General features: G+C 37.0%; 1 protein-coding gene across 3 annotated transcripts in view; it reads right to left on the bottom strand.

The window, feature by feature from the left end:
* The window catches only part of LOC122802746 (glycogenin-2-like), a 1,303,570-nt gene that overhangs the window by 538,642 nt on the left and 751,241 nt on the right, over nucleotides 1–13,687 (bottom strand). For all 3 annotated transcript variants that reach the window (XM_044072514.1, XM_044072513.1, XM_044072515.1), the window contains exon 12: nucleotides 6,598–6,702. In XM_044072514.1, coding sequence (XP_043928449.1) covers nucleotides 6,598–6,702 — 105 coding nt within the window. The remainder of the gene's footprint in view (nucleotides 1–6,597; nucleotides 6,703–13,687) is intronic.

Consider the following 13,687-nt stretch of genomic DNA (forward strand, 5'->3'; position numbering starts at 1 on the left):
TCGATTTGTAGCAGTGAAGATGCGTCTGGGGCCCAGAAGGGAAAGTATAACACAGGGGTGTAGACTTTTGAAGAAATTTATGAAAATATTTGGCATGGAAGATGTGAATTCAGTAACAGGAGCTCAGTAAATTTACATATTCCAGAGATATAAAAACTGTGCTTGGCTAGACAATTTGCATTTCACAGGAGCATTTGCATTTAACTCTAGGTCTTGATACACCCAATATCTTTCAGATCATGTGCCAATAAAGTAAACACATGGAATAATGAAACAAGACACTGATGCTGTCCCACCTATCTGTTGGACAGAGGAATTTATGGAATGAGTAGTGAAGACTATTCAGGTGCTATTTGAGAAGACAGAAATTACTTCTAAAAGTATAACTAGGAAGTGGGATAAAATTAAGGTGGAGGTTAAAAACAGGGTGGAAATAAAAGAGAGGGAGCTACGATTAAGCAGTAACAAGAATTTAGAGGGATTGCCTAATCTCAAAGTACTGCAGAATAGGGGGAATCTCACAGAAGAGGATTAATGGATTATCTTGATAATACACAAGTTTAGAAAGACTGCTATTAAGCAACTTTTTTTTTTTTATTAACACTAGAGTGCAAAATCTTAGCATAACAACTCACGCAACAGAAAGTAGAAAGGGATGTTGCCAAGCTTAAGGAACCTATAACAAAAGAAGGTAACCAGAGTCCTGTAGAGGTATTACAAATATTTTTTAAATTCTATGAAAACCTGTATAAAGAAGAAATATGGAAATTAAAGGAAGATTTAAATGTGCAAAGGTTAGAGGCTCAATTACTAATGGTTAGGACAGGAGGAGATAAACTGATGTATAACCAATCAGGAAAGTCCCCTGGAATACACTGTATTCCTATAGAAGTTTGGAAGCTATGAGGGAAAAAATGAAAGATCTAGAAGGTTTTTATCAGTATTTTAAGAGGAAGGGAAGTACCAACATCCTGGAAGAAAGCAGTGGTAGCTGTAATACCTTAAGACGTTGAAGATCCAGCTTCATGCCAGCCCATTTCAATACTAAACCATGATTATAAAGTACTGGTGTCTACAATGTCTAAAATAATGTCAAAATTACAAAATGGATACAGATCAATATGGTTTTGTGGAGGGGAGGGCAAACATTTGACTAACAGAACACGGATGACCCAGAGGGAAGCAGAATGTAAGAAAATACCATTTTTGTTGGTGGGTCTTGATGCAGAGAAAGCATTTGACAGAGTATGCCTGGACATTGAGTAGTGCATTGGAAGCATTTGCATTTCTGGAAAAAAAAGGCTGATTTAGAGAATATGCGGGATCGGTGGTGAAAATTAAAGTGGGTGGGGTCCTCTCTGAACTTCTGCTTGAGCAGAGGAACTAGAGGGATGTCCAACTTCCCTTTTATTTCCATTATATTTTGAACCACTGGCAAAGAAAACAATGGACTCAAATTAGAGAATATAATTTGTACAGTAGTCAATAAAAGCTGGCTCTATTTGCAGGTATTTTACACCGACAAAGTGAAAAGACATTATATAAAACATTTTCAGTTTCAAATCTTTTTGGAATACAAAATTAATGAAGCTAAAACTAAGGCAATAGTGGTAAATTATGTATCCACAAATAAATTTGTTCAGCAATATCCATATTTATGGGGACATGGTAAAATGAAGTATTTAGGAGTATGGATTAAAAATTATTCTGGTGTGGCAGCTAAGGGTATGTGGAAAGAGACTAAACAAAAGAATACAAAAACTGAGAAAATGGAAGCTTTGTTATAGGGATACGAGGAGTAAGATACAAGTTAAAAATGTTTAGTCCCAACAGTCTTATACACAGGTCAGGCATATTTTTTTTTATCAACCAGAGAAGAAGTGGTGGGTAGCAATTAAAAGAGCTAAAGGACTATCTGGAAGGGGAAGACAGCAAGGTTCAAGTGGGATAAACTGATTCAAGTAGAACAGGGCAGATTGGGATTACCTGATTTGAAGGGTTTTATCAGAGCTACACAGTTAAAGCTCCTTTACATAGCACAAGCCAAAAAACTAATTCAAACTGGAAAGGTATGATAAAAACAAGGGGGGGGGGGGGGCACAAGAAACAGAGTGAATGGGATTTTTGGATGTAGACCTTAAAAGAGAATCATACAGATTACTACATCTATTAAGTAGCAGAAAGAATCCTACAAACTAAGCCAACATGGGAATGAAGAAAGGAGATTCTGCCGATACAGATGACTGCAATTAGTGATACAGACAATAGGCAAGAGGGGGCCAGAATTTATTGGAGAAAACTGGCAAAGGAACCAAGGTACTGGGAGCAAATAACTATAGGGGGAATGATAGAATAAGGAAGGCACCTTCCCTATCAAGGATTGATGGACTCTAGGCAAAGAAATGGGGGGGTCCTAAATGAAACGCCAGCACTAGAAGAGTTATTAGTATCCCAAACAGAAGCTGCCATTAAAAAGGAACAATTAGAACATACAAAATTATTGCACAACTATAAGAATCAAAGGGGATTAGAAAGGACTGGGAAGAGATTGAATAAGCAATTCACAAAAACAATGGGAGGATAAATGTAAGTCTTCCAAATATGCAAAATCTAGAAGATTTAGGATTTTTGCTTGGAAATGTTTACATAGAAATGTTTATACCCCAAGTAGACTCCAGAGAATTTTTCCTCAGACAGCAAATGATGGAGGTGTGACAGGGAAGAAAGGTAACGGAGAACATTTTTTGGGAGTGCAGTGAGTTGGACTAAGGATTCCCTGCGGGATGCACCATCAGGGATAGTGGGTGGCAGATTAGTGTGACAAAGGAGAGGATTGTTTCCAAGTTATGATACAGAACCACAACTGACTAGACATGGTAAGGCCTGTGTGTGCAATTATGGTTGCTGCCAAAAAAGCAACTACTAGAAAATGGAACCCAAAATAGTAGTGAATATAGTAAGTTAAAACTAAGATCTTTAGAAAAGTGCAGGAGCAAACTACATAGGAAAAATTGTGGGAACTTGTGGGAAGAATGAAGGCAAAACTTAAATGAGCTATGCAATATCTGAAAAGGATTGGGTAGATTATATCTTATGTTTGTTTGCAACTAGATGTACATCAGTATGGTTTGTGATTAAAATGCTTAGAACTAGAATTGTGTTGGTGCGGTTTGTTTTCATTTATATAAAACTGTATGATTGCCTAGGTCTTAAGTGCAAATGTGATGCCCCTGACCTTGCACAGCAATCAAGGATCCTCAATCCTCACCACTAACACCAGAGAGGGTGTCTCATATGAGGAAACAAATACACACAGTGAAATTCCCCTTCAGAGCACACTGAGATCAGTCAGTCCAGGGCTGGTCGCTCCCTTGCTCTATCGGGCCCCAAATAAGACCCAAATAAAGCACAAATACTACTATCTCAGGTAATCAAATGCTGCATTCAAGACCACACAATTCTCCAAATTCACATTACCTTACAACTACCACCTTACCTGTCATACGACCAAACTCAGCTTAACATTTACCAGTCACATGACCCTTATTCAGTGACATACTCCTGACCCTCACCATCATGGCTCCAACAGACAGCGCCTATTTAAAAAAAATGTGCCAGCTAGAATGACATTCCCATTAGATATGCACTATCTAAACAAATTCACCCAAAATTACAAAACCTCTTAATCACTTAGTTAACTGTTGGTATCCCCCTAATATTTCTGAAACTGGGTTAATAAAACATTAAATGCAATACCAACATTTGCACAAAAGTAAGGTAACTGTGTAGTGAAGAATGTAAATTCAAACGTCAGTATTTATAGAAACCATACATACTACCAGTAATGTAAACAGACTACTGCATCCACAGATGTCTATACAAGTCCATTACATCATAATTCTGAATAGATAGATATTAGCAAGCAATCACAGGAACCACAAGATGCGTAGCCAATAAGGTCTTACCATTTTAGCCATCACATTTCCTTGTTAAAAAAGTCACATTTTTCTCCTAGCATATATTACCATAGGTAAGTGTAAAAACAGGTCTGCTAGTCATAGTCACTTGGAATTTAGTGCATTCATTGCACCCCCAGGAGCAAAACAGACTTAGTTGTCACAGGCAAGCAGTAGGCTAGCTGACCTTTGTAAGCCATTCTAAGCCTAACCAATTTCCCTCTTTGTATTCTAAACAACCTACCCATTTGGTTATAGATTAGCCATACCCATCCCATTGTTGGCAACTATTACCCCAAATAAGAATAACTGGAAACATACCATAGATAATTTAAGGGGATCCACATGTGGAATAGAAAGTTTAGGAGCTACATCTGTGCTATAGTAGTAAAGGGGCAGTTCTGGGATGCATCTGTTTCTCATCCACAGTTCCAAGTTGCTTTTGAAAATGGACAAGGATGAACTTTGTTTCATGTGGCTGGAAAGTCTATTCTACAGCAGTGGTATCCTCTGCAAAATGTACCTGCCCCTCCAAACATTCGGTTTATGTTGCATAACAGGTTTAGATTTATAGACTGAGCATTTCTGATGTCATTTGTCTTACTCATGTGCATTAAAGCCATCAGTACTGGGTTGGAGGATGCCTTGGATGCTGGACTCTGGTCACCTCAGTAGTCAGTAGGATACAGAGTATAGTGACAGGGCTTTGAGTCTTGTCCATGTAGGATTTGCTTAGGCCTTGTATTTAAGCAAGGTATTGCTGTGGGTGTTCCAGCTGTTGGATGTGTCTGGACCGATACATGCCAAAGGTACATTATATTCAATGACTGGCTTAATGATGGCCGAGTAAAGAGTAATGACATCCCTAGATCCTGACAATCCCTTTAGTTTATAAGCTATGCAATATAGGTCTTAGAATAGATGCATGTCAGACAAAAGTAAGGTCACTGTCCACACAAGTTTCCAAATCTTGAATTGGGTCAACTCTTTGGGACGTATTTTCAATGTGGTAGCTCCCTGGAGGAGATGACTACCCAAAGGGTACAACAGTGCAATTTTTGGGCATTTAGTTTCAGACCAAGATTCTGATACCACTTATTTATCATACCCTGATCTTTGCCATTAAAGTGCTACCTTACCGTAAAGCCTTTGAAATATCCATAGCCAATTTTAAGTAACTTGGCACCTGTAAGTAATGGAAAATGTTTGAAACCAGCTTCTCTAATCTTACAATGGAATTCTATAATGCCTGTTAAATTGTATTCTCTGTATGATCTCATTTCCACAAAACTTTCCATCTGCCTACCAAGAATCTGCTCCATCACATACCAAGTTACAAACTGATGTTTTTGAAATTCAGACATTTTTAACAATCTACTCCAAACTATCATTCGTCATCAATTCCACGCAGTCAAAACAGTTTTCCTTCCGTAACCCCAATTAATTTTGCATTTAATCTGATTTTTATCCTGTCATCTTACCAATTGTTGCTAATGTACTATTTGGCATTAAGCTTTAGTTGCTTTACTTTTAGCTTCATGACACCTCCATTGTATGGATAAATCACTGCTCTCACACTGGCACAATTTTACCCTTCCTTTCTTCCAGTCTTGCATGTGTTAACTTATTGCATACAAACGTGTGTAAAAACCTCCGTTAACATTTTTAGTCAGACTCATTCCCCTTTGCAACAGCCTGGAACCATACAAGCCCATCTAAACTTTCACACCTACCCCTAAATGTACCTTATTTTCTAACATTTTATGAAAGGTTTATAAATCCCATCACCTATCACATTCACACATACTTAAAACACCTGCACTTTTAATTATACGGAAATACAATTTACTAAAAACAAAAGTGATTGTAGAACTTCATGAAGCTCCTAAAAAGCTCCTTTTAATCTTCCTAATGACATTTTCCCAAATGTATTAAATGTTTCTTTACACTATACTCAACTTGACAAATACTTTAGCAAGTCTTTCTAAAAACTTGCATATCATAGGAGCTTTCTCCTCAAAAAATTTACTACATCAGAAAAAATGTGCAAGGCTCAACACATCTTAAATGAGCACTTCGACCACAAGTAATAAACTAAAAGATAAACAAATGTTTTAACATGGTTTTCTGAACCTGTCCAACATGTTTTGACATTCTTGGTTTAAAATGTGGTAAAACGGAACACATTTAGAGGTTGCAAAAACAGTACCATAACTACACAGTTAAGTTTAATCTTAAGTGGAAAATTTTCAAATAATCACGTAGTCTAGAAATCCTACATCATGTGAGATTTTAGAAATCCTGTATCTGATATGTGAAATCAGATCTTCCCCTCTTCAGAAAATCTCTGCTGAATCACTACATTAAGTATCATGTTGTATTGTCTAGCAATACTTTCTGCTTTTTACCTTTTATCCACAGATCATTTACAGACTTTATTGGATTACTCACATTTTGCAGCGTGTGTACATATTTAAAGATTTGGCAATACTTCAAACATTAAAATAAAATGCCTGTAGCTGTGTGTATATTACTTTATACCCAAAGTCTACCAACGAAAAAAATATGTGATGTGCTACAAATTTTGTACTGTTTGTATCACACATTGCATGGCTGAGAGGTATTAGATATATGAACATACCAATGAAGACTCAAAGCTGGACTCCTGTATGGAGAATGATGGAGGAAGAGACTGTGGAATATCAGTAACGCCATCAGGAATTGATCTTTCAGGTGAATATGCCTGCTGTTGGAGGAAAAATGTATTATGAATTTTGCTGTTACAGTGTAACCAAACAGTAAACTGATACTTTTAAAAAAGATGTTACTTACAAGGGAAGAAATCCCCAAGAGCTATGAAATTAAACTAACTAAACTGTCATTTTCCTAGTGCTTGATGCAGTTAAAACTGTCCTTTTCAACCTGGGAGATGCACAGCTTTGGCTAATGTGACTCCTTCAGAGACTACACATTTATATCACACTCAGACATACCAGAAAGCTGAATGTGAACAATGTTGAACTGAAACAGGATTTTAAAAGTATTCTTTCCTCCAGTTCTAAACCTGTGTCAGGTTTCTGAACTTAAATCAGATATATTATGCCAACACGAGACTGGCTATCCACTTTCTGAACTTCACTATGGAGCATTTCATTACATCTCACACAGATTCCTACCACTAATTGCTCTATCCTATCTACCTTTAAAACACCTTCATTAACCCAATACTACTCTCAGAAAAAGTTACCATGTCTCTGCAAACTAGAGCTAAAGTCAGTCTCGACTCAATATTATTGGCACTTCTCCAACCTGTCTGTCCTTTCCATTATTCCACTTTCCATTATTCCACTTTATGGTCCCAAATACACACACCAAATCATAACACAAGTCATGTGTTCTACCCCCCCCCCCATTTGCTTACAAATGTTATCTCCCTTACTTAGAACAGACAAATAGAACTGAACAGAAGCAGCCACCTTGGAAATGCCCTATAAAATGGAAGAATACCCCATCTTACTCAATGCATATGCAAGTGCTATGTATCAATTTCTTACTGGTCTTTCTCAATGTGCATAACATGTTTAGTGACAACTACATTTTCTCTGTCCTGGTTAAAATCACTCCTCCAGAAAAAGTATCTTGGACAACATGCCTTCTAATAGCTTTAAATCAGTCATTCCCAGGCACAGTATATTCTGGCTTCCATTTTCTCAGCAGTCCTAATCACTTCTGCCAGTTTGATGGCCAATGTCAGTTAATGTAAAGGATGTCATCTCTACATCTCGTGCAACAGATTTGTGGATTCCAAACTGGCACTACCCATTTCGTGCATTATAGATCAAAGGTTTTCCATACGATCAATTGGATGATTTTTTTTTTTTAATTAGACCACCTGTCAAACTGGAATTTAACTCAGAATGTGCATGGATTCAGTAATTAGAAGTACCCCGCTGTTGGTGCTTTCAAGTCTGTTGACTATCAAAAGAGTTGGCATTCTGTTCAAGAGCGAGGTCCAAATCAAAAAATTAAATCTTTACTATTGATAAAGCTACTATGCACACCTATTTCAATGCTAGCCACAGACATTTTGATTTCACAACATACTACATTGATTTCACCTTATACTGAATACACTATTTTGCTAATACTCTTGTGCCAGCATCATAAACAATTGTAAAAATAGCATACTGGTTATATTATAGGAAACACTTGCAGACCTTTATTTATAATCAATTTAATATATCATTAGGGCTGGCCTTAAAGCTAATGAGTCTGCAGAATGAACAATTGGATACAAACCTAAACCCTCTTTACATACCATAACATTAATACTTGTACCATACTCTTACAAATTGTCAAAACATTATCCATACTGAAAACTAGAAATTTTCACTCGTGTAACAAATCATGAAACTCAAGAAAATAAATGTTAGCAGACTTAAAAATGAAGTTAGACACTTAAGGGCATCTACAATCCATGCCTCTATATACTAGGCACAGACCACAAGACAGACTTTCTAGACCTGGCATCTAGATACAGAAACTTCAAAGTTTGATTTTGTGGTCAAATACATGCCAAGCCAAAGCAGCTATATTTGTCATCGGAGGCCCAATAAACCATACCACTGAATATACACAAGAGTCTCAGACTTGAGTCCTTCATTACTGTAGTGAGAGTTGTGTTAGTCTGCAATTACTGCCAAAGTGTCACTAAGGGAAATATACCCGCCACACCAACAGCCACAATGGGTATGCTAAAGATTAAACATTAATTTTTGTACCACATACAGATGTGTAAACGTGGTCACTGAATTCCAAGTTTGTGCATCTATGATAAAATTTAAAATGGCTCCCATTGGAAAAATTGGGAGAAAAACCTCTCACTCTGTAGTAAAAAGCATAAACTTGCAGTTGGCCTACACTCATTCCTACTACTATGCTACGAGTGGGAAGTGACAATTGGCAACAGTAAATCAGCATTGTGCATTGTTAGTCTACAGCAAAATTAGAGAAAGGAGCATTTATTTTTTCCTCGCAGTCCTTTGGCTGCCATTTCTGTACCAAACATTCAAGGAGTACATTTCCTTGTGTACATCTGAAGTCAAAGGAATGCCAATCAGGTACTCAAACATCTGTCCAAGTGTGACCCACTTTTCCCCAATCCCCAGGTCTTTCAGAATGGACTACGGCTGCCAGTCATTCACATACATTCTAGAAAGCAAAAGTTGATTATTCATTTTACAGAGTATGTGCACTATTAGAAGCTGTCAAGAACCATTGCAAGCACTGATTGTTCTAAAAAGTATTTGGTGCTTCTTGTAAAAATTTTTTTTTTTTTTTTTTTTTACACACAGCAAACTTTAGTCACTAAATACTGATGTTATTTCTGATTTCATACATTTCAAATGTTAATGTGTTTCAGTGTTGGTAAAGTGGCTATAACTGCTGGATAGTAGAGTCTGAAGTGTGTGTATAAATTTATTGACCTATTAGTCACTTGCTCAATTTAAACAGTGTTTTTACATTTGTGAATTAAGTGGGGGGAAAAAAAAGTCTTTTGTGCTTAGTCTAATGTCTATGGTGTACAGTGCCTACAGCTGCTGGTTATGGAGGTTGTGCCAAGAGTGGTGTGCAAGTGTTTGTATCTGCTGGGTAATGGGGGGGTTGCCTGATGAAATAAACAACCATTTTGTTCTTTGATTAGCTTAATTATTCTGGTTTTGCAGGGCTATTGTATATTTGTGTTAAACAGAAAAAACAGTTACAGTGTGCTTGAGAAACAAGCTTTACTTAAATAGTAATTCACCTTCTAAACACTGTTGTACAATTTTACTGAAGAGGTAATAGGTTCAAGTCCCTTCATCTCTTGCTTCTATGGGTCATAAGAATTCGGGCTTTGCAGGACTTCTACACATTTGCACAAGTGGAAAAAGCACTGATGCAAATAAATTGGCTGTGTGTGGAGCAAGCATTAAATGATTTTTTTTTATCACAATCAAATAGTCTGTGGTGTATCTCAAGTGGCTGCAGCTGTTATGCGAGGGTCATGTGGATGAAGGTAACCTACTGTGCACACTGCTAGCAAAGTAGTTATAACCCCTGCATTTGGGGTAGCAGGTCACCAGTGGATGAACATGTGTCAGTAAATTTACTGAAACTGGCATGTTTGCGCACTGTGGGGTGGGTTGCAATGGATTGCACTATGCACATCTGATACAGTAGATAAGTCAATGATTCGCATTATATTCACTTAACTGTATAAACAGGTGACATTTTGATGTAAAAATAGTCCCTTGTGAAAATGGGTGGGAGATTACTAATTTGCACTGCATATTAAAATTAGTTTTGAAAGAAGGTAATTAAGGTGAAGTTTACACAGTCTTGCAATGCATTGGTCAAATCTGCATCTAATTTCTCCAAATGCTTATTTTTTTTTTCTTTCTTATAAACATACCTTAATGAAAGGGTCCTCATTTCTAAGTCGCATCAAAATTAAAGTTAAAAAGAAACCAAAAAGCTAACTGGTATGTGGGCTACAAAAACATAATTTTACACTTTCATCCACACTATACAAAATGACTTCCTCAGAATAACCATGATATAGCCAAACAGCTTTTTAAAAACAACGTAGTAACCACAGCACCACAGTTAAACAGTGTTAATGAATACAACTTTTAAAATGACAGCATTGAAAAATGCTTTGTAAATGTTGAAACACCAATATAGCAACCCTAATGAACAACCCTTTATACATATGTACATATATACATACATTTCTGGTCTAACATATATTATAAATATACTAACACTTCTAACCAATCAGCATGGAGTGATGTGCATTTAAACAAACTGCATTTAAACAGACTGCATTCGACAATTATTCTGAGGAAGTTTCCATCGGTGAAACGAAAAATCGTAATCTTGTCTGTAAATATCTTTTTGTGAAATTAAACCATTTTATACTTTTTGGTGTGTTCTGGTTTTAATTTAGGTACGAACCTTTACTGGCTTTTGCCCCACAGTGCTGTGGTTACTACGTTGTTCATATTGGAACTCTCAGCATTTCTTTGGGATACTAGCTTTTTAAAAAAATAAATCACATGCGTAATCTGACAACCAGTTGATGTCATTACAAAATAACTTGGAACATTATATTACACTGAAAATATTCACTGGGAAAAGTGTGTAATCCAAAATAGTATATCTTGCGATTATTCTGAAGTCTTTGTATACTGTTGATGAAAACACCAAATTAAATTTAGTTCATATCCTGCATACCTTATTTCCTGTGTCTACGTTCTGAGAAATGTGGTGCCTTTTTTTTTGAATAAACATGAAATCAGCTTTGGTTCAGTTATTTCACATTTAACAGTGCACTTCACAGCACCAACAATATACAAGAAAAATCTAGCCAAGATAGGGTTTTCAACATGTGATACCTTAAAACCTTCAGTAAGAGGCCCACGGGATATATGCAAACACTAATGACAAAAAGTGTTTCAGCTATACTTGTGAATGTCCATGACTTTTTACTTTAAGTCTTTACAGATGCATTCAGGCCAATAAAGCCAAACGCCACCAATTGTGGACATGCATGTTTTGGCCTTCTTATAAACCTCATCAGCACAAGCGCAGTGGACTGTTTAGCTACACTTTAGAAACACAGGGTCTTTAAACCCAGTTGATGCCCATAACCATTAAGGTGTCTGCAAAATAAACATCCAAACCAGAGTAAAAAGGTCACACAGACATCTATGAGTAAAAACAAGAAAAACCTAGCCAAACCTGCAGTTTTCCACTGTATGATACTTTGAACCTCTTACAATTCCACTGTGTGATACCTTACACCTTCAGTTAGGTGGGATATTTTGCAGACAAATGGTTATGGACATTAGGTAGGTTTAAAAAACCTCCCTCACAGCAAAGTGCCTTTCACTGCTATCTTACCAAGAGTAACAGCATCTTTTCAAACTACTGAAATTACACAAATCGATTTCCAATGACAGCCAATAAAACCTTTGGCATCAATACTCCATTTTATGGTAACTTGCTGTACCAGTCCGACCAAGTTGATATACCCAGCACAAAATTACTGCACACTAATAAGCCAACTTCATTAATTGTAGGTAGCTATGGCTAAGCATTCTCTTATCCAACAGAAGCCCAAGGTTATAATTCCAATTTTTTGCAATTATTCATTTATACATAAACAGCCAGTCTCAATTTTTCTGGGTTCTTTGATTTTCAGAGTCACTTTACTTAACCCACCAGAGGCATGCACTGGAATAAGTCAACAGTAGGAAATAGTTAAGCCTAGACCTTTTAGGCAACCTCCTCCCATTGACTTGGAAGGGGTCAACATTTTACAACCAAACAGCTTCCTTCGAAATAAAGCTGGATGTATAACACATCTACAAAGGAAAGAAGAAGCGCAAACAACTTTGGGATAGTTAAATTTGCCAGAAAACGTTTCATCAGTAACAAACCAAAAAATATGAAGAAAAAACTGGACACTACAAGTTTCTGTACAGCTGATAGATGGTCCTCGCCCAACCATCCAAGGCCAACACCTCAATCTTTCTCAAAGGGTAGGAATTCCAAACACTGGAGACAGATTCCAATGAAGTATCAAAGGAAAAGAAATCTAAGCAAAACTCATGGGAGTTCTTCATATGTATAGAGTAAAAGTTCCTTCCATCCTCAGGATGGCAACCAAGTAAGCACACTCTGCATAGACATTTCTTAGGAAACTACAGATTAGTTATAAGTCACTCACATGAAGGACCAGACAGATCATTGTTTTGCAAGAGTTTAGCCTCCAGAGAGAACCTAAGTAATGAAATCCCAGAAAATTAACTGTACTAGATGCACTACATCCCCCAGTCAAACCAGAGGGATCTTGTTTGGCTCTTCAAATACTGCATTACCAAAAAGCAGTCGTTGCATAGTACCACAATCCAGGCAGAAATGTCAACAGCACTTACCAATTTACTACCTCAAACTGCAAGGAAGAGACGTGCTGCTAGATAGCAACAAAGTCCAGCTTACAGCAGAATTTGATCACATTTTGGACCAGGAAGAAATGGAACTAACCCCCCTTACCAAAACAGAGACCTTCCCCCATCAATGCTCTCTATTCAGAAATATCTGCCATTCAGAATCACCAAGGTGGCCCAGTAAGTTCCATAAGGGAAATTGGCTACACTTAAAATGGCCCTCAAGGACAGGTAGACTAATATTTACCTATGAACCTATAAAATGCAATTTAGACTGATCACATTCTGGAAATAACTGCTCCCTTAAGGTTCTCCAAGATTGAAGTCAGAGAATATTGCTTCCAAAAGCATCCCACACCAGTCTGAACCATGGCTGTATGACTACAGTTTCCCCTCATGCATCATCTTAGCCAGCTCATTTGTAATAGGTGTACAACATTGTTACTTCAGTGTTTGTCAGATGGTGAAAATACATCTTCCAGTTTTAGCAAAGGGATAAGCTTAGACATGGAAAGGGCAATTCTAAATGCCATCACAGATGTTTTCCTCCACTACACAAAACTAAGCATGCTGGATAAATAGCACTGACAATGGCTTTCAGGATCTCAGTTTCTTGTAGACTTCACAATGGGGAAAATTAGTCGAGTCTTTCAAGCCATGAAAGAACAGATCTTTGACATTCCTTCACAACAAATATCTTTTCAAACACATCAAAGTTAAATCATCAAAAAAAAA

Source organism: Protopterus annectens, chromosome 5.part0 (genome assembly GCF_019279795.1).
Source record: "Protopterus annectens isolate FY-2018-M chromosome 5.part0, PAN1.0, whole genome shotgun sequence".
Taxonomy (NCBI): domain Eukaryota; kingdom Metazoa; phylum Chordata; order Ceratodontiformes; family Protopteridae; genus Protopterus; species Protopterus annectens.